At 51.0% G+C, this 22,109-nt stretch overlaps 1 protein-coding gene across 2 annotated transcripts in view; it reads left to right on the forward strand.

The window, feature by feature from the left end:
* The window catches only part of LOC122942450 (WASH complex subunit 2A-like), a 138,534-nt gene that overhangs the window by 73,479 nt on the left and 42,946 nt on the right, over positions 1 to 22,109 (forward strand). For both annotated transcript variants that reach the window (XM_044300080.1, XM_044300079.1), the window contains exons 18-19: positions 18,624 to 18,746; positions 20,393 to 20,541. In XM_044300080.1, the coding sequence (XP_044156015.1) occupies positions 18,624 to 18,746; positions 20,393 to 20,541 (272 nt within the window). The remainder of the gene's footprint in view (positions 1 to 18,623; positions 18,747 to 20,392; positions 20,542 to 22,109) is intronic.

Below are 22,109 nucleotides of genomic sequence, written 5' to 3' on the forward strand. Positions count from 1 at the left end.
TACACCTGTTATAGGGGGGGGGATCTGTGGAGGCACGTGTTACAGGTGGGGGGGATCTTGTGGCATGAGTACTGACACACTGTTCCAGGGGGTGGGGGATTGGGGATCTGGGATGGCACTGTTACAGGGGGGGGGATTCTGTGATGGCACTTTACAGGGGGGGGGGGGGGGGGGGGGGGAAATCTGTGGATGGCACTGTTACAGGGGGGGGGGGATCTGTGGATGGCACTGTTACAGGGGGGGGGGTGGGATCTGTGGATGGCACTGTTACAGGGGGGGGGGGGATCTGTGGATGGCACTGTTATATATGTGCCATCCACAGCCCCCCAGCCCAAAACAGTGGCATCCACAGCCCCCCAGCCCATAACAGTGGCATCCACAGACACCCCCCCCCCCCCCCTTAACTGTGCCATCTACAGATCAGCTCACCCACCCGCCGCCGCCTCTGCCGCCCCCAGTGCTAATATTACATGTCTTATTCGATTAAAATGTATTAGATATGCCCCCTCACTCCTATATTGCTAATTGTACCTTACATCCTATTCCTAGCTTCTGTAATGCAGGCCGGGCGGCCGGCGCGTCACTCGCTGACGTCACTTGCCTGCGCCGCCTGCTTCATTCATAAAGTAGGCGGCGCAGGCACGTGACATCAAGGAGTCACGCTGCCGCCCGCCCGTCCTGCATTACAGAAGCTAGGAATAGGATTTAAGGTACAATTAGCAATATAGGAGTGAGGGGGCATATCTAATATATTTTAATCGAATAAGACATTTAATATTAGTATATCGGAGCGGCGGGGCGGGGCTATAGTACATTGATTGCACCGCCCCGCCGCTATTCCCGGCCCCCAGCTCCTCCTCCAGTCCCTCCCCCGGCCCCAGCGTACGCTACTGTCATGGTCTTACCTTCTGCTGTCTCCTTCGTTTGACATGTGCTGGCGGCCATCTTGGTTTCTGGGTTTCTTGTAGCCTCCCACCCTGCGGCTTCTCCTTCCCACTGGGAGGAGCTGGATGCCTAGCTCATATATATAGGAGGTCTGTGGCTTCAGTTCCTTGCTTGGTCCTCCTGTGTGCACATGCTTCTAAGACTGCTGCTGCTTCTGGTTCCTGATCCTGGCCTCGTCTGACTACCCCGCTGGTTCCTGATCCTGGCTTCGTCTGACTACCCTTCTGGTTCCTGATCCTGGCTTCGTCTGACTACCCTTCTGGTTCCTGACCTCTGGCTTCGCAAGACCCTGCTCCGGTTTAGCCATCCGTTTGGACTTTTGCTTACAGCTTGATTTGCAATAAAGCCTTCTTATTTCCACGTATCTCTTGTTGTACGTCTGGTTCATGGTTCCTTGACATTAGGACCAAGCCATGAATTCTGACGGTACAGGGCCATCCTCGCTACCTACGCTGGTTGCCAGACTTGATCAGCAGGATCACCTGTTGGGTCGGTTCGCTGTGGCGTTGCAAACCCTGCTTGAACGCACGGCTCATTTCGCTTCCGTTGCCGATGGGTCGGTTGTCGCTTCTGGGCCCGCTCCTACTGCCGCTCCGGTTGTTGCGCCAGAGTCTACCCAGACACCTGTTGCTGCGCCTGCGGTGTCTCGGGGTATGACCGGTTCTGCCCCCCTTCCACAGCGCTTTGAGGGAGAGCCAACTCAGTGCCGAGGTTTCCTTAACCAGGTGGGCATTTATTTCGAGTTGCTGCCACATGCCTTTCCTACTGAGAGATCAAAGGTGGGCTTCTTGATCTCGCTGCTCTCGGACAAGGCCTTGGCCTGGGCCAGCCCTTTATGGGAGAACAACAATCCGGTGGTTGCCGAGTTTTCCGGTTTTGTTGCTTCTCTTCGTAAGGTATTCGATGTGCCGGCTCGTGCTGCCTCTGCTGCGAAGCTCCTTATGTCCATCAGACAGGGTTCACGATCCGTAGCTGAATACGCCATTGAGTTTCGTACCCTGGCAGCAGAGGTGGGCTGGAATAATGAGGCTCTGGTCGCTGCTTTCTCTCATGGTCTCTCGGATGCCTTGAAGGATGAGGTTGCAGCTAAGGACCTACCAGTGGAGCTCGAGTCTCTTATTTCTTTCCTGATTTTGATTGACACCAGACTCAGGGAGAGACCTTCCTTTAAGGAGAGCCTGCGGAGGTCTTCTAACAGATTGGCGCCTACGTTTGCTGTCCCACCCGTGCCTCCCTCTCCTCCCACGCCTCCTGGGGATGACTTGTCTGGGGGTGAACCCATGCAGCTGGGGTTTGCTCGCCTGACCGAGGGGGAGAGGGTACTCCGGAGACGCGAGGGCCGATGCATGTACTGTGGTCTCGGTGGGCATTTTCGGTTGGCATGTCCGAACCGTCCGGGAAACGCTCGCACCTGAGATCCTGTCGGGGGCAGATCTTGGGTGGAGTTTCCTCGTCCCCGGTTTCCCGTGTTGACAAACCACTGATCACTGTTGTCCTCTCCTGGGTCGGGGGCTCGGTGACGACCCAGGCGTTGGTGGACTCTGGTGCTGGTGGTTTGTTCATTGATAGTGTGTTCGCTGCCGCCAATTCCATTCCTCTGCAGCCTCGAGGTTCCCCACTGGCTCTTGAGGCGATAGACGGCAGACCCCTTCTGCCGCCACACGTGACTCATGAGACCCTTCCAGTGGGAATAGCCATTGGTGCTGTTCACAGAGAGTCGGTCTGTCTCCAGGTTATTTCGTCTCCACACTACTCGGTGGTCTTGGGGTACCCCTGGCTCCAGAAGCATAATCCGACTTTCGATTGGAGATCGGCCGAGATCCTCTCGTGGTCACCGCAGTGTGGGGCTAGTTGCATCCATGGGCCTGTCAAGTTGCTGTGTACTTCCTCGGACTCTCTGTTGCCTCCTGAATACGAAGAGTACCGGGATGTATTCGATAAGGTGCGCGCGGTTGCCCTACCTCCGCACCGCCCATACGATTGTGCCATAGAGTTACAATCTGGTGCCGTTCCTCCTCGTGGCAAGGTCTATCCACTGTCGGTAGCGGAGAATGAGGCCATGGAGGAGTACGTGAGGGAGGCGCTTTCACGCGGACACATCCGCAAATCCTCGTCCCCGGCAGGGGCTGGATTTTTCTTTGTGAAAAAGAAGGGCGGTGAGTTGAGGCCTTGCATCGATTACAGGGGTCTCAATCGCATCACGATCAAGAACGCTTACCCGATACCCTTGATTTCTGAGCTGTTCGATCGCCTCAAAGGGGCCACGGTCTTTACCAAACTCGACCTGAGGGCGGCATATAACCTGGTAAGGATCAAGGCGGGCGATGAGTGGAAGACCGCGTTTAACACCAGGACCGGTCATTATGAATCCTTGGTTATGCCCTTTGGGTTGTGCAATGCGCCCGCAGTCTTCCAGGAATTCATCAACGATGTTTTCCGTGACCTGTTGCAGCAGTGTGTGGTGGTCTATTTGGATGACATCTTGGTATATTCTGAATCCATGGAGGCCCACATTATGGATGTCAGACGAGTGTTGCAACGGTTACGAGAGAACAGGCTGTTCGGTAAGCTTGAGAAATGCGAATTTCACCGATCCCAGGTAACCTTCTTAGGTTACATCATTTCCGCTGATGGGTTCTCCATGGATCCTGAGAAGGTTTCGGCTGTCTTACAGTGGCCCCAGCCCAGTGGTCTTCGTGCCCTGCAGCGCTTTTTGGGCTTCGCCAATTATTATCGGAAGTTCATCAGGGACTTTTCTATGCTAGCCAAGCCTCTCACGGATCTGACCAGGAAGGGCAGTAATTTCCAGGTCTGGCCGCTCGAGGCCATCCGAGCTTTTGAGGCTCTAAAGTCCGCCTTTGTGTCGGCTCCGATTCTGTCGCATCCCAACCCTGGGTTGCCCTTTGTCCTCGAGGTGGACGCGTCTGAGACGGGAGTAGGGGCCCTTCTGTCTCAGCGTAGAACACCAGAGGGTCCTCTGCTTCCTTGTGGGTTTTACTCCCGGAAACTGTCTTCCGCGGAGTGCAACTATCAGATTGGTGACAGGGAGTTATTGGCCATCGTGCAGGCCCTTAAAGAATGGAGGCACTTGCTCGAGGGTTCGGTGGTTCCGGTTCTCATCCTGACGGACCACAAGAATCTGACCTACCTTTCTGAGGCCAAGAGATTGACACCACGTCAGGCCAGATGGGCTCTGTTCTTGTCACGTTTTAATTACGTGGTCTCCTACCTACCCGGTTCCAAGAACATCAGAGCGGATGCCTTATCACGGCAGTACTCCGAGCTGTCCGGGGAGGAGTCGATTCCGACTTCGGTCATACCTCCGAATCAGATCCTGGCCGCCATTCGCACCAGCCTGACCTCTCCCCTGGGTGAGCAGATTTTGGCGGCTCAATCTGGTGCTCCCTCTGGGAGACCCAACGGCAGATGTTTTGTGCCTGAGGAGTTGCGCACTCGGTTGTTGCGAACCTACCATAACTCCAAGGCCGCGGGGCATCCTGGAAAGAATCAGCTGTCCTGGGCTGTTTCACGTCTGTTCTGGTGGCCTTCTCTACGTTCCGACATCGCCGCATATGTAGCGGCATGCTCCGTTTGTGCCCAGAGTAAGTCCCCTCGGCACCTTCCGTTGGGCCTTTTGCAACCCATAGCCACCGGGGAGCGCCCATGGTCACACCTGGGGATGGATTTCATTGTGGACCTCCCTGCATCCCGAGGCCATACGGTCATTCTCATGATTGTGGATCGGTTTTCCAAAATGTGCCACTGTGTTCCTCTCAAGAAGTTACCCTCTGCACAAGAGTTGGCCACGATTTTCGCCAGGGAGGTCTTCCGGTTGCACGGTTTGCCCAAGGAGATTGTGTCGGATCGGGGGAGTCAGTTTGTGTCCAGGTTCTGGCGCGCCTTTTGCTCCCAGTTGGGGATTCATCTGTCTTTCTCCTCGGCCTACCACCCTCAGTCCAATGGGGCCGCAGAACGATCCAATCAGGCCTTGGAGCAATTCCTTTGTTGCTATGTCTCCGATCACCAAGACAATTGGGTTGACCTCCTGCCTTGGGCTGAGTTTGCCAGGAACACGGCGGTGAACTCTTCCTCTGGGACGTCTCCCTTCATGGCCAATTATGGGTTCCAACCTGCCGTGTTACCGGAGGTATTCTCTCCCCAGGATATTCCGGCTGTGGAGGATCACCTTTCCGTCCTACGTGCTTCTTGGGTACAGATCCAGAGGTCCCTTGAGGTCTCTGCGCAGCGCCAGAGACTCCAGGCTGATCGCAGACGAGCGCCCGCTCCTTCCTACCAGGTCGGAGACCGTGTATGGTTGTCCACCCGCAACCTCAACCTTCGAGTGCCCACTCCCAAGCTGGCGCCTCGCTTTGTTGGTCCCTTCCGAGTGCTTCGCAGGGTAAACCCGGTAGCTTATGCCCTTGCGCTTCCTCCTGGCATGCGGATCTCCAACGTGTTTCATGTCTCCCTGTTGAAGCCATTGGTGTGTAATCGTTTCACTTCCTCGGTTCCTCGGCCTCGTCCGGTCCAAGTGGGCAATCGTGAGGAGTATGAGGTGAGCAATATCCTGGACTCACGCCTGGTCCGCGGTCGGTTGCAGTTTTTGGTCCATTGGCGTGGTTATGGTCCAGAGGAGCGTTCCTGGGTTCCCTCCGCAGATGTCCATGCTCCTGCCTTGCTCCGAGCCTTCCACGCACGCTTCCCTCAGAAACCGTTCCTTACTCCGCGGAGGAGGGGCCCTTGAGGGGGAGGTACTGTCATGGTCTTACCTTCTGCTGTCTCCTTCGTTTGACATGTGCTGGCGGCCATCTTGGTTTCTGGGTTTCTTGTAGCCTCCCACCCTGCGGCTTCTCCTTCCCACTGGGAGGAGCTGGATGCCTAGCTCATATATATAGGAGGTCTGTGGCTTCAGTTCCTTGCTTGGTCCTCCTGTGTGCACATGCTTCTAAGACTGCTGCTGCTTCTGGTTCCTGATCCTGGCCTCGTCTGACTACCCCGCTGGTTCCTGATCCTGGCTTCGTCTGACTACCCTTCTGGTTCCTGATCCTGGCTTCGTCTGACTACCCTTCTGGTTCCTGACCTCTGGCTTCGCAAGACCCTGCTCCGGTTTAGCCATCCGTTTGGACTTTTGCTTACAGCTTGATTTGCAATAAAGCCTTCTTATTTCCACGTATCTCTTGTTGTACGTCTGGTTCATGGTTCCTTGACAGCTACATCGCATCCAGCGATGTTAAATTGTCCGCATTCGCCCCATAAGACGCAGGGGCATTTCCCCCCGATTTTTGGGGGGGGAAAAGTGCGTCTTATGGGGCGAAAAATACGGTAGTTTTACAGAAGCTGAAGTAATGTAAGCCTGCAATATAATGGGAGTCACAACGCTGTGCTGGATCTGTCGCGCTACGGCCAGGCACCAGTGGTACACAGCAGACCCCATTGACCATTGGAAACAGTCTGTTACTGCTGAGATGTCCGACATTTTGGATGCAGCACTATGTTTTCCATCTAATGTTATGGAACCTGCAACGGAGGCTCCAAACAGAAAAAAAGGCCAGCATTTTCACTCTTTTGGCCAATGCTTCCTAACATGTGAAAATACTGTTCTATGGCTCAGTGTTGGCTAAAGGCACGGATAGAATAATTAAAGGGGTCGTCCCACTTCAGAAAATGGCATTTATCATGTAGATAAAGTTAATACAAGGCACTTACTAATGTATTTTTATTGTCCATATTGTCTCTTTTGCTGGCTGGATTTATTTTTCTATCACATTATAAACTGCTCGTTTCCATGGTTACGACCATGCTGCAATCCAGTAGCAGTGGCCGTGCTTGTACAATATAGAATTTTTTTCTGTACTATGCAAGCACGGCCACTGGTGCTGGATTGTAGGGTGGTCGTAGCCATGGAAACGAGCAGTTTATAATGGCATGGAAAAATTAATCAAGCCGGCCAGGGAGGCAATATGGACAAAAACAATACATTAGTAAGTGCCTTGTATTCACTTTCTCTACATGATAAATGCCATTTACTGAAGTGAGACAACCCCTTTAACCGTCTCCGGACCACCTAACGCAGGATCGTGGTCCGGAGGCGGCTGTCTCAGGCAGAGTCACGCATCTATGCGTCATCTCGCGAGACGCAAGATTACGCTCACAGCCGGCCCGCGCATCGCGGGCCGGCAAAAGTTAGAGGAGTATTTCGTCATCAGCCTGCCAGACAGTGATCGTGGCTGGCAGGCTGATGATTTTCAAAAAACCGAATCAGAAGCCATTTAACACCTTATATTTATAAATATAAGGTGTTAAATGGCTTCTCTGATCCTCTGCTGGTCCTTTTCGTCGGTTGGTTCCAGCAGAGGAGCAGACACTACAGTGAGTACACACCAAACACCACACATACCCCCCATCACCCCAATTAACCCCTTGATCGCCCCTGTCAATCACCTAGTGAAAGGGAAAAAAGTGATTAGTGTAAACTGTCACTTTTTTTTTCTCGCTCATATCATTGGGGGACACAGGACCATGGGTATAGCTTGCTGCTGCCACTATGAGGCGACACTAGGCTGAAAGCTGTTTGCTCCTCCTCTGCAGGCTATAGCCCCTCCAGCCTGGAGAGAGCATATCAGTTTTTAGCTTAGTGTCGTAGGAGGCAGGGTGGCATGATAATTTTTATTTTTTATTTTTTCATTTTTTTTTTCCAGAATCCGGTTGGGGATCCAGGGTCGCTTGCGTCCCTGCATCCCCGGCAGGCTGGCCGGTGTACCTTGTTCACCGCCTTGCCACCCCAAGAAGGAAAAGCGGACCAGGGCAGCCTCGCTCCCCTGCTTCCCCCCAGCTACAGGACCACCCTCTCTTCAGCCCTCTTCTGCCCGGACCCCTGTCGCCTGGTGCCAGCGGTCGTAGGGTGGCCCTGCTGGTGATGCATCTGAGGGTGAAGACCACAGATGAAGATAGGTAAGTGACTCCCCCTCTCAGTCAGCAGTCACTTTCCCCCAGGCTCCCACTCTCGGTGTGACAACATGCCCAGGCCCGTCCGATGAGCCGGACATCCCACAGCACCAGGGCCCCCTTCCCCCCCCGCCCCCCCCCCCCCCCGTTTCAGTGCGATCGCAGCCGGCACTTGGATTTGCGCAGGGCAGATGATCCATTGGCGGGGCGCCGCGATCCTCGTTAGCCGCACGGCCGGTGTTGGGGACTGTCTCTCTCTCTGCGGGCGGACATATTAGTCGGGAACATTAGGCACGCTGGCCGCGGCTGCGGTCACGTGCACAGGGGTGGGCGGCGCTAGATTCCCTACTTCAATTAGTCTGCCGCTCCCGGGCTTAAGGGGGCGGGGCTTATTATCCCGCCCTGCTGAAACTTCCTCTTCCTCCCGGCGCAGCGTGGTGGACACAGGACCGTGGCTCTCGCTCCGTTCTGGTAGGAGATAGATACCCCGTCCAGCAGGAGATCTGACCATGTCTGACCCGGCCACTGACCCCCCTCAGACAACCTGTAGGACCACTTACTATGCCTGTTCCGTGTGTTCAGCTAAATTCCCTCGGGGCCAGTCACTATCACTGCTCGGCTTGTCAGAAGCCTGCGCAGAGCAATCCCCCCAGACCACTGCAGCCCACAGAAGCCTTAGATCGTCCTGTTCAGGGGGAACCAGACTGGGCTAGGTCTCTGTCACGGGCAGTGGAGGACCTCTCTAAGATCTCCCATTCCACCCTTTCATTGCTGGGTCGTTTAGTGGAGAAATCGCCACCGGTGCAATCCGCGCAACCGCATTGCACGCAAACCAGAGGCAGACCTCCTAGTAAGCGCCCCAGAGCAGGCAACCGTTCCTCCTCTGACGCCTCAGCATCCCCCCCTGCTCCTGGATCCCAGTCACAGGCGTCCTCCCTGTTAGGCGACGCACTGTCTGAGGGCGAGCTTGGGGATTCGGATGCGGATATGGACCTGGAGCACTCTTCTCAGATTGCTTCCATGGTGGATAGCCTGATTTCGGCGATAAGGGACACCTTCCGGGTTCAGGAGGACCTTCCCTCCACTAGCCAACAAGGGGTGTCGTTTCTGCGTGCGAAACAGACCCCCAAGGCGTTCCCGTTACACGAAGATTTTTCTATTGTGGTTAACAAGGCTTGGGACCAGCCGGGTTTGCGTTTTGTTATCCCAAAACGTCTAGACCTTCTCTACCCCTTCCCACGCGAGACCGTGGACCAATGGTCCTCCCCGCCGAAGGTGGACCCGCCGGTGGCTCGCCTGGCGAAATCTACGACCATTCCGATAGCGGATGGTTCTTCACTCCAGGATCCGGTGGACCGTCGCGTAGAGTCGCTCTCCAAGTCAATCTTTACGGCGAGCGGTTCGGCACTGCGTCCGATTTTCGCATCCGCCTGGGTAGCCAAGGCGGTTTCGGAGTGGTCCCTCCGGTTGAGCCAGGACATTTTGTCCAACCTCCCGCCTGCTGAACTCGAGTTGTCTGCGCTCCAAATTTCCCATGCGGGGAAATATATCTGTGAAGCGGCACTGGATGCTGGGTCGATGGTTGCCCGTGCCTCAGCTCTCACCACTTCGGTCCGCCGGGAGTTATGGCTCAAGGCCTGGAAGGCTGATTCTTCCTCTAAACGCTCTCTCTTAAAGCTTCCGTTTTCTGGGGCTCGGCTTCTTGGCCCGAAACTGGATGTAATAATCTCAGAAGCTACGGGTGGAAAAAGCACCCATCTGCCCCAACCCAAAGCGAAGCGTCCCTTTCAGTCCAGGTCTGCGTCTTCGCGCTTCCAGTCCTTTCGCCGTTTCTCAGGCACCCGTTCAGTTCCCACCTCCGCGGCGGGACCACCCAACCAGGATCGGCGGAAAGGCCCGTCCTTTAAGCCCCAGCAGGCCTGGCGTCCGCGTGCCCAGCAACCTCGCACAGCGCCAAGTAAGCAGCCTTCTGCATGAAGGTTTGTCCCCACCCGCTCAGGTGGGGGGGCGTCTTCTCCTGTTCCAGGACATTTGGCACGCCCACATTCCGGACGCATGGGCGCTCGAGGTAGTTTCTTCGGGCTACAAAATAGAATTCAGGTCCCTTCCCCCCAACCGTTTCTTCCTTTCCCAGCCTCCCAGGGATCCCGTCCGGGCCGCGGCTTTCTTGAACGCCGTCCAGTCCCTACTTCTGCGGGGGGTGATTTCTCCGGTGCCTCCGGAAGAGCGTTTCACAGGTTTTTATTCCAACCTGTTTGTGGTCCCCAAGAAGGAGGGCGATGTGAGACCGGTGCTGGACCTCAAACTTCTGAACCGCTATCTACGGGTTCAGAGGTTCAGAATGGAATCTCTTCGTTCCGTTGTGGCCGCATTGGTGCAGGGGGAGCACATGGCGTCTTTGGACGTGCAAGATGCGTATCTCCACATACCTATCGCTACCTTGCACCAATGTTTCCTCCGATTTGCCATCCAGTCGGATCACTTCCAGTTCGTCGCTCTGCCATTCGGTCTGGCGACGGCCCCGCGGGTGTTCACGAAGATTCTGGCACCCCTTCTGGGGATTCTGCGGTCCAGAGGCATTACCCTTCTCCCATACCTGAACGACATCTTAGTCAAAGCCCCGTCAGCGTCGCAATGCGCAGACAGCCTTCGGATTACGATGAGCACGCTCACTCGCTTTGGTTGGATTCTCAACCGAAGGAAGTCATGCCTGTCTCCGACCACTCAGATCAGGTTCCTGGGTATGACTCTGGATTCCGAGGCGGCCGTGGTGCGTCTCCCTCTGGACAAGAGATCGGACATTCAGAATGCAGTGGTTCTGCTCACCCCGCGTCGCAAGGTATCCATTCGCAACTGCATGCGAGTTCTGGGGCTGATGGTGGCCTCATTCGAGGCGGTACCGTTCGCCCAGTTCCACACCAGGGAGTTTTAGCGGCTCATCCTGTCCTCCTGGGACAAGTCCCGGGATTCACTGGACCTCAGGATCTCGCTGTCTCAGCCTGTTCGCGAGGCTCTCGCCTGGGGGTTGGTTTCGGACCACCTGTCGTCAGGGAAGTCGTTCCTGCCGGTGTCATGGACGGTGATTACGACCGACACCAGCCTCCGTGGTTGGGGAGGGGTCTTCGGTACTCGGACAGCCCAAGGAGTCTGGTCTCTGTCGGAGTCCAAACTGCCCATCAATATCCTGGAGCTCCGGGCCATCTACCTCTCCCTTTGCCATTGGACCATCGATTTGCGGGGCCGTCCGGTCAGGATACAGTCGGACAACGCCACAGCGGTTGCCTACATCAATCACCAGGGGGGGGACGCGCAGCGGAGCGGTGATGGACGAGGCCGCGAGGATTCTGCAGTGGGCAGAAGCCCATGTCCCAGTGGTATCGGCGATCTTCATCCCGGGCGTGGACAATTGGACGGCGGATTTCCTCAGCCGTACGACGGTGGACTCGGGGGAGTGGGCTCTCCACCCGGAGGTGTTCGAGGACCTTTGTCTCCGGTGGGGTCGCCCGGAAGTGGACCTAATGGCATCTCGGTTGAACCACAAACTCCCGTGCTTCCTGTCTCGCGCAAGGGATCCGATGGCCTACGACGTAGACGCACTCGTGGCACCGTGGGACGACTTCAGTTTTCTGTACGTGTTCCCGCCGCTGCCGCTCCTACCGCGGATTCTTCGCAGAATCAGGATGGAGGGTGTTCAAACGCTCCTGATTGCCCCAGACTGGCCGCGCCGAGCTTGGTACTCGGAGCTCGTTCTGCTCCTGGGGGACGCGCCGTGGCCTCTTCCACTCAGGCCCGACCTGCTCTCACAGGGCCCAGTCTTCCACCAGGGTTTACATACGCTGCGTTTGACGGCGTGGCTATTGAAACCTTCCTGCTGAAGAAAAGGGGTTTCTCGGATGCGGTCGTTCGCACGATGATTAGGGCTCGGAAGCCCTCCTCCGCGAAAATCTACTATCGTACGTGGAAGTCGTTCCTAAAATTCTGTGAGGACAGGGACCTCCCCTCTAGGAGGTTTTCCCTCCCTACGGTGTTGGCCTTTCTTCAGGCGGGTTTGGAGCTGGGTCTGGCCCTGAGTTCATTGAAAGGACAGGTTTCGGCCCTTTCAATATTTTTCCAGCGTACGCTGGCGGTGCTGGGCCCGGTCAAGACTTTAATGCAGGGTGTTGCGCACACCGCGGTTCCATATAGGCCACCGTAGCATTCCTGGGATCTGAATTTGGTGCTGGTTGCACTTCAGTCCGAGCCGTTTGAACCCCTGCGAGAAGTCTCCCTCCGCAGGTTGTCATGGAAGGTCGCATTCCTAGTTGCCATTACGTCCATACGTCGGGTGTCAGAACTGGCGGCACTGTCGTGCAAGGAGCCCTTCTTGGTGTTCCATCAGGATAAGGTGGTGCTCCGGACGGTGCCGTCGTTTCTGCCGAAGGTGGTGTCGGCTTTCCATGTCAATGAGGACATTGTCCTCCCTTCGCTTTGCCCTAAACCTTCCCATCCTAGGGAAGTGGCGCTTCATCGTTTGGATGTGGTGCGGGCCTTACGGATCTACCTGGCCGCGGTGGCCTCCTTTAGGCGAGCGGACTCCCTGTTCCTGGTTCCGGAGGGTCCTCGTAAAGTTTTGGCGGCATCCAAGGTGGCGATTGCTCGGTGGATTAGATTGGCCATCCACGAGGCCTACCTCTCCAAGGGCAGGGTTCCTCCACCTGGTATCACGGCTCACTCGACCAGGGCGGTCGGGGCTTCTTGGGCACACTTTCACCACGCTTCGGCGTCTCAACTGTGTAAGGCAGCAACTTGGTCTTCGTTGCACACCTTCACCAAGTTTTACAAAGTGCATTCGTTCGCATCGGCGGATGCTGCTCTTGGCCGACGGATCTTACAGGCCGCAGTGTAGTGTCTCACCTGTGGGATGTGGAGTCAGTGGTTTCCCACCCCGGGGACTGCTTTAGGACGTCCCATGGTCCTGTGTCCCCCAATGATATGAGCGAGAAAACGAGATTTTTGTGAACTCACCTTGTAAAATCTCTTTCTCGCTTTATTCATTGGGGGATACAGCACCCACCCATTGTTGTTGGTTTCTACTGAGACCAGTGGTCCAAGTTGCCGGTTGGGACTGGGGTCCGGTTCGGTTGTTTTGTTGGACTGTGGTCTTCCTGTTTTTGTTTTGTTTCGGTATGTTTCTCCTACTGCTGAAGCACAAACTGATATGCTCTCTCCAGGCTGGAGGGGGTATAGCCTGCAGGGGAGGAGCAAACAGCTTTCAGCCTAGTGTCGCCTCCTAGTGGCAGCAGCAAGCTATACCCATGGTCCTGTGTCCCCCAATGAATAAAGCGAGAAAGAGATTTTACAAGGTGAGTTCACAAAAATCTCATTTTTTCACTCGTATTGACTGTTAGGTTTTAGGATAGTTTAGGCCCCTTGGTTAGGTAGTTAGCGAACGTTTAGCGCCCAGCCCACCACACCGCAATCACTGATTCGCTGATTAGCATATCGCTAATCAGCATTGTATCTGTAAGTTATCAAAACTGATCACAGTCAGATCTATAATAGTATTAGTGTCACCTTAGTTCGCCCTCCACCTAAAACGCAGTGTTTGCCCGATCAGGCCTGATCGGTCGCCCACACGTGCGTTCACCCACGCCCGCCCCGCCGCAGCGACAAAAAATTAATATTTTTTTGATCACTGCACAATCACTTCACAAGCGCTGCGGCAATAAAAAAAACAATTTTGATATTTTTTATCAATCGCAGTGGCTTCCGGTACTTCGCTAGCCTCCCATTTGTAAGACAGGCTTGCTTTTTTTCTTGGGTAGTCTCAGGGAATACCCCCTAAATTTAGTTGACCAAATGGCAAACAAGGGGTATTCTTCTGAAGAGGCCTACAGGCTTCTGACCCAGTCGGATGAGGAATGGGAACCCTCATCTGACGAATCCAGCGGGTCAGAATATGAACCTGTAGAAAGCAGTGGCAGTCTGACCCAAAGTTCAGACGAGGAGGTTGAGGTCCCTGATACCACCAGGCGTACCCGGCCCCGTGTTGCTACACCACAAGTTGCGCAGGATCCGCTTCAAGGGCAGCAGAGTGGGGCTGGCGCTGTCGGATTACGTGGTGAGGCATACACCAGCAGCGCAGCTCACCCTGGACGTAGTACCAACACTGCCGTACAACATGGTGAAGTGGCGAGCACCAGAATGACAGTTGAAGCTGGTACGGTGGCACGTGCAGTAGTTACCCCGTCGCAGCCACCGCACAGACAGGCCCGTAGAGCCCCTAGAGTCCCTGAGGTGCTGGCAAACCCTGATTGGCCCCCAACTTCAGCCGCACCATTAGTTCCCCCTTTCACCGCCCAGTCTGGAGTCCGGGTTGAGACCGCTCAGATCGGTTCGGCCCTGGGATTTTTTTTAGCTGTTCTTGACTGCGGAGCTGTTGGACTTAGTTGTGGCAGAAACAAATCGATATGCCACTCAATTTATAGCCGCCAACCCGGGAAGCTATTATGCCCAGCCTTTCCGGTGGAAACCCGTCCAAGTTTCCGAATTAAAAACATTTCTGGGCCTTCTCCTCAACATGGGTCTAACCAAAAAGCATGAATTGCGGTCATATTGGTCCACAAACCCAATTCATCACATGCCCGTGTTCTCAGCTGCCATGTCCAGGGCACGATTTGAGGCCATTCTGCACTTTAGCTCCACAAAATTCGGCCCCTCATAGACCACTTCAACACCAAATCTGCAGATGTGTATACCCCTGAGCAAAGCATCTGCGTAGACGAGTCCCTTATACATTTTACCGGGCGCCTTGGCTTCAATCAATACATCTCAAGCAAGCGCGCCCGGTATGGGGTCAAATTGTATAAGCTCTGTGAAAGGGCCACAGGCTTTACCCACAAATTTCGGATCTATGAGGGTAAAGATCGGACCCTGGAGCCGGTCGGTTGCCCTGACTACCTGGGGAGCAGTGGGAAGACAGTCTGGGACTAGGTGTCACCCTTATTTTGCAAGGGGTACCATCTTTATGTGGACAATTTCTACACAAGTGTGCCCCTCTTCAGGCATTTGTTCCTAGAACAGATTGGCTGCTGTGGCACCGCGCGACCAAGTCGCCGGGGCTTCCCCTAACGGCTCGTTACCACCCGTCTTGCAAGGGGGGGGGGAGAGCTGCCTTGTGTAACCAAGAACTGCTCGCGGTGAAATGGAGAGACAAGCGTGACGTTTACATGCTCTCCTCCATTCACGCAGACACGACAATACAAATAGAACGAGCAACCAGTGTCATTGAAAAGCCCCTCTGTGTCCACGACTATAATGCGCTCATGGGAGGGGTGGACTTCAATGACCAGATGTTGTCTCCGTATTTAGTTTCCCGCAGAACCAGACGCTGGTATAAGAAGGTGTCTGTATATTTAATTCAATTGGCTCTGTATAATAGTTTTGTTCTCTACAGTAAGGCTGGGAGAACAGGATCCTTCCTCAAATTTCAGGAAGAGATCATCGAGAACCTCCTGTATCCAGGAGGTTCCGTGGCCCCATCCACCAGTGTAGTGAGCCGTCTACACGAGCGACATTTCCCCAATGTTGTTTCTGGTACCTCAACCCAAGTGCCACCCCGAAAAAAATGTTGTGTCTGTAGCAGGAGTGGAATAAGGCGTGACACCCGCTATTTCTTTCCTGACTGCCCTGACCACCCTGCCCTATGCTTAGGGGAGTGTTTCCGGAAGTACCACCCACAGGTACACTTAGCATAGGGATTGCATCTCACAGGACAGGCACACAGGGCTATTAGGGCCCATTCACACAGAGCTGCTGCAAACCTCTCCTTTCACCTGGGACAAAGTGCATAATGTACTTTGCCACATCTTTGGGCGATTTGCGCTTTGCACTTTGTCCCATGGGGAAGGAGAGGTTTGTCCTATAAAGGTAAAAACAAAGAAAACAAAAAAAAAAATCACCAGTAAGCAAAAAAGTTAAATAAAGTTTATATGTTCCGTTCAAATGTTATTATAAAGTTAATAAATTTATTGCGTCGCGGCCTGGTTTTTTCTTACCTTCCAGGTGGACCAACCGATCGACTAGCTGCAGCACTGATGTGCATTCTGACAGAAGCATTGCGCTGCTGTCAGATTACACAAAAGTCGGTGTATGCGGCGCTGCAAGATGAGATTTCTCCTCTGCAGTAAAAGTTACGTTTGCCGAGGCATATGAGCTGAGGGGGCGGCGGTGTTCATATGCTTTGGCAAACACTTTGTATATAAAAATAAATAAATCCTGGCAATGATTTATTCATCCACATCGATTGATGTGAATGGAGAAATCGGGTTTGCCAGGGCATACGAGCTAAGGTGGTTTGGATGTTGGGCGGAACTCCTATGTCCTGGTAGACGCCTTTCCCCTCCTTTTTTATTTTTTTGGCAGAGATTTTTTTCATCCACATTGATCGATGCGAATGAAGAAATCTGTGCCATTCATTTTTTCTTTCAGCCCAGAGGCTGAACGGAAAAAAAAAAAAATCTCATTACCCGTATGCTCAATATAAGGAGAATAGCAGAAACTCCTAATGCTGGCCATACATGTAATGATTGCGGAGACCCTCAAATGCCAGGGCAGTACCAACACCCCACAAATGACCCAATTTTGGAAAGAAGACACCCCAAGGTATTCGCTGAGGGGCATATCGAGTCCATGAAAGATTGAAATTTTTGTCCCAAGTTAGCGAAAAGGGAGACTTTGTGATAAAAAAACTAAACAAAAATCTATTTCCGCTAACTTGTGCCAAAAAAAAAAAAAAAAAATTCGATGAACTCGCCATGCCCCTCATTGAATACCTTGGGGTGCCCTAAAGCGTGAGAAGAAGTCTGGGATCCAAATGTCTAAAAATGCCCTCCTAAAAGGAATTTGGGCCCCTTTGCGCATCTAGGCTGCAAAAAAGTGTCACACATGCGGTATCGCCGTACTCAGGAGAAGTTGGGCAATGTGTTTTGGGGTGTCCTTTTACATATACCCATGCTGGGTGAGAGAAATATCTCGGCAAAAGACAACTTTTCCCATTATTATTTTTTTTTATACAAAGTTGGCATTTGACCGAGATATATGTAAAATGACACCCCTAAACACATTGCCCGACTTCTCCTGAGTACGGCGATACCACATGTGTGACACTTTTTTGCAGCCTAGGTGGGCAAAGGGGCCCACATTCCAAAGAGCACCTTTAGGATTTCACAGGGCATTTTTTACACATTTTGATTTCAAACTACTTCTCACAAATTAGGGCCCCTAAAATGCCAGGGCAGTATAACTACCCCACAAGTGACCCCATTTTGGAAAGAAGACACCCCAAGGTATTTCGTGATGGGCATAGTGAGTTCATGGAAGTTTTTATTTTTTGTCACAAGTTAGTGGAATAATAGACTTTGTAAGGAAAAAAATAAATAAAATAAAAATCATCATTTTCCGCTAACTTGTGACAAAAAATAAAAAGTTTTATGAACTCACTATGCCCATCAGTGAATACCTTAGGGTGTCTACTTTCCGAAATGGGGTCATTTGTGGGGTTTTTCTACTGTCTGGGCATTGTAGAGCCTCAGGAAACATGACAGGTGCTCAGAAAGTCAGAGCTGCTTCAAAAAGCGGAAATTCACATTTTTGTACCATAGTTTGTAAACGCTATGACATTTTTTTTTTTATCAAAGACATGTAGAACAATAAATTTAGAGAAAAATGTATATATAGATGTCGTTTTTTTTTTTTTATTTTACAACTGAAAGTGAAAAATGTCATTTTTTTGCAAAAATTTCGGTAAATTTCGATTAATAACAAAAAAAGTAAAAATGTCAGCAGCAATGAAATACCACCAAATGAAAGCTCTATTAGTGAGAAGAAAAGGAGGTAAAATTCATTTGGGTGGTAAGTTGCATGACCGAGCAATAAACAGTGAAAGTAGTGTAGTGCAGAATTGTAAAAAGTGGTCTGGTCATTAAGGGTGTTTAAGCTAGGGGAGCTGAGGTGGTTAAAGGGGTTTTCCTACAATATGAACGTATACCAGATCCACAGTACAGAGGATACATATCTGATTGGTGGTGGTCTGACAGCTGGGACCCCCCATGATCATGAGAACGAAAATGAACTGGCAGTTTGAGCATGCACATTTCTACACCAGTCCGTCTCTAAATGGAGAGGCAGTGGGCATGCATGACCCTCCACTCCGTTCATTTGGAGGGACGGGACCCCTGTTCTTGTGATTAGTAGTTATCCCTGTAGAGGTTTGTATTGTGGGAAAATCCCTTTAGGACCTTCATTTAAGGCATGCTATAATTTATTTCTATGAATGTAGATGCTTTTGAATCTTTTTATAATTTTTCTTAAATGCACTTTAGTTTTTATTTATAATCACCGCTAACCCCCCCCCCCCCCCCCCCATTTTTTATTTGAGGGCTGGTTTCATTTGCTGTATTTTTTTTAAATAAAAAATCATGCAAGTATTCTAATCTATTATAAAGGTCTAACATGTCCAGTCTAAAGACACATAACCTTACCAAGATCGACATCTTAGTTGGAGACAGCTACCTTGGCTATGGATATTGCCACTAGGAGGCTGTTCCTCGGGCTATAACCGTCCTGATGACCCTAACCACAGTAGTTTCAGATTAGGAGTAGGAGGCAGATTTTAAACAAAGCATAAAAGACCGATCTATTTTTCTTCTGTGTTAATTCATCTGATTTTTATTTATTTTTTGTTTTTGTTTCAGGATATTTTTGGATCGGTACCAGAAAAAGCAGTATCAAGTGCTGCCTCCAAGTCAGTGCAAAAATCTACCATACCAGCAGAAGTGAAGAATCTAAAATCGGGCTTTTTTAGTAGTGATGAGGAGGTAATACTTTTCATATTATGAATTTAGTACCACCATTTGAGTCAGCACAGTAAAATAGAGTATGGTAGTCCCGCAAAATGTATAAACTGAAAAAAGACTAAATGTGACAACCCCCGAACTCGGCATTTAGGCAGAAACAGGGTTACATGGCATACATGTGCTGAGTCAACACAGGACACATACATGGGATAACTAAATAGGACTAATGGTGATTTAGTGGTTGTTTTTGTGGCTATTACAACAAATTCTTCACTGTGTGTGTACTTCTATAATATGGCTGCCTGTCTCTAGGTGGTGTCATCAGAGCAGCCTTTACACAGCCAGGACAGAGCTGATGCCAAGATGCTACTTGCATAGACTGACAGACATGACGATAAGGTGTTGCTATAGGTAGTAATACTGTGTAAGTTCTGCTCCTGGATAAACTACTGTTAGATCCCTGGACAGTGTTAACTGATTGTCAGGGGTCACATGCCATGTGTGAGGGTCACATGACTGACACCAAATTTAGTCCAGTAATCCAATGGATGCATTACACATAATGCTGTTTTTAATTTTTAGGTACAGACAAGGGCACAGTTATATGAAAGGTTTGTGAGCAGAGGTTTATATGTTTCTTAAAGGGGTTGTCTGGCCTAGGAGCCAACAAACCCATTAATGACAACCTGTGGACAGATAAAAAAACAAAACTCAACTGTCCAGAATCCCTTCCATTCCTCCACCGCTGCCCCGTTCTCGGCCACTTCTAGTTCCCGCTTAACTGGAAATGGCTTGCTACTGCGGCCAATCCCGGGACTCGTCAGTCTCATGCTTGAGCAGCATGTCCCTGACTGCGGCAAGGTTACCATCATTCCCATTGTCGGCTCCTAAACCGGAGAACCCTGAGTAGGTAGATAGATCATGAAGCCATAAAGATGTGCCATATGGCAAGAAGACATCGGCCCATATTTACAAATGTGTCTGCGTTAAAAATCTTTTTCAACAAAATGGCACAATCTTGCGCTTTTAGAGTGTCTACACTTTTTCTCCCAACATGCACTAAGAGGCAGGGCTTAGCGGAAAAGGGGTAATGTGTCTATCCCTGCGCCACATTTCTCATCCAGCCTGGGCGACTGGGATAAATCTGGTGCAGGATTAGACAGTCAGTCTAAGCTGACACTGTGTGTAAGATTACTAAACCTGTACCGTCATGTTGCAAGTCCTGAATAAAATGGTCCGTTTCAGACATTGGTTTCACCTTAGGCTACTTTCACACTCACGTTTTGGCTTTCCGTTTGTGAGATCCGTTCAGGGCTCTCAAAAGGGATCCGTTTGGCCCTAATGCATTCTGAATGGAAAAGGATCCGCTCAGAATGCATCAGTTTGCCTCTGTTTAGTCTCCAAACGGATCCGTCCTGGCACACAATGTAAGTCAATGGGGATGAATCGGTTTTCTCTGGCACAATAGAAAACTGATCCGTCCCCCATTTCAATGGTGTTCAAGACTGATCCATCATGGCTATAGAAGACCTAATACAACTGGACCCGTTCATAACGGATGCATGCGGTTGTATTATTGTAATGGAAACGTTTTTGCAGATCCATGGCGGATCCGCAAAAAAAAAAAAAACACTAGTGTGAAAGTAGCTTTACTTTGTTCCATGCAGGATCTTGTCACTCAACCTGCCAGCATAAAACCAACTGGGAAAAGCAAAAAAGATGCAGCTGTTCCTCCAAAGCCCAAGGAGGAGAAGAGTGAGAAGAAATCTAGCCTGTTTGATGATGGCGATGATCTTTTTGCAATTACAAAAGAGAGGTATGTGTTTTCTTTATCATCTGATTTTAAAAAAATGCATGTTTTTTATTTTATTTGCAAATTTCTGTGGTTTTATCTTATTGGATAAGCTGTTTAAAGAGGTTTTCTGAGACTTAAATAAAGGGGGTTTCCGAGACTTCAATGCTGATGACCCGTCCTCTGGATAGGTCATTATTATGTGATCGGTGTGGGTCCATCACTTGGAACCTCTGCCGATCCGCTGTTTGAAAAGGCAGCAGTGCTTGCAGTACCGCCGTGGCCTTCTCTAGCTTTCCCTAGGCCGAGTGACGACACGTTCATCAGTCACATGGCCTAGGCGCAGCTCAGCCCTATTCACTTCTATGGGGCTGAGCTGATACCAAGCACAGCTGCTATACAATGTTCAGTGCTGTACTTGGTGAGCAGAGAGAAGGCCGCGGTACTACTGAGAGCACCGGTGTCTTCTCACACAGCTGATTGGTGGAGGTACCAGGTGTCAGACCCCCACCTATCCAGAGGATAAGTCATCAGTATTTAAATCTCAGAACACCCTTTTAAATGGGCAGACCATGTTTTCCAGGCCGCATAGATGTTCGATTTTGTGGTTGTTCTCTTTGAAATTGGTAACTGATAAGGCTGATATTGTCAATGGCTAGCCTTAAATGGATTAGCCCATGATTAATGTAAAAAAATGAAAGTCCGATATCATGTAGTAAGTGCATGACAATCGCTTTCTAACAAAGCTAGAATCAGCCCTGTACCTCACATGGGTCCAGAGATCTCCCCATTCATTGCATCAATTGCTCTGCTAGATTTATTTCAAGCTGTCTTTTTCTCAGATGGCGTATCCTGTGTGCTGCAGCTGGAGGATGGAACTGAGCATGTGCGTCCATCTTAGTGAGCCAGACAGAGAAATTAGAACAAGAGCAAACAGCAGGTGGCGCTGTACAGATAGATTTCAGTGAAAAATTCTGTGGCTATACTCCATTTTTAATTACATGCAATTACAAAAGTATTCAGATCCAGGCGCTGGTTTGAAAAATGTAGAATATTATACATGGGACAACTCATTTAAACACAGTAACAGTTTGTGAGTCTGAAAAAGACATCTGTCCATCCAGTTCGGCCTGTTATCCTGCAATTTGATCCAGAGGAAGGCAGAAAAACACCTGTGAGGTAGAAGCCAATTTTTCTCATTTTGGGGGGAAAAAATTCCTTCCCAACTCCAATCAGGCAATCAGAATAACTCCCTGGATCAACTCTCTAGTAGCTATAGCCTGTAATATTATTACACTCCAGAAATACATCCAGAATAACCCTAATTTTGATAATCTTTAAGGTTACTGTAGTTGCTCCATTCCAGTTATTACTTTAGTTGCCCTCCTCTGAACCCTCTCCAGCTCTGCTATGTCTGCCTTGTTTACAGGAGCCCAGAACTGTACACAGTACTCCATATGTGGTCTGACTAGCGATTTGTAAAGTGGTAGGACTATGTTCTTATCACGGGCATCTATGCCCCTTTTGATGCAACCCATTATCTTATTAGCCTTGGCAGCAGCTGCCTGACACTGGTTTCTACAGTTTGCCGT

Source organism: Bufo gargarizans, chromosome 6 (genome assembly GCF_014858855.1).
Source record: "Bufo gargarizans isolate SCDJY-AF-19 chromosome 6, ASM1485885v1, whole genome shotgun sequence".
Classification (NCBI taxonomy): Eukaryota; Metazoa; Chordata; class Amphibia; order Anura; family Bufonidae; genus Bufo; species Bufo gargarizans.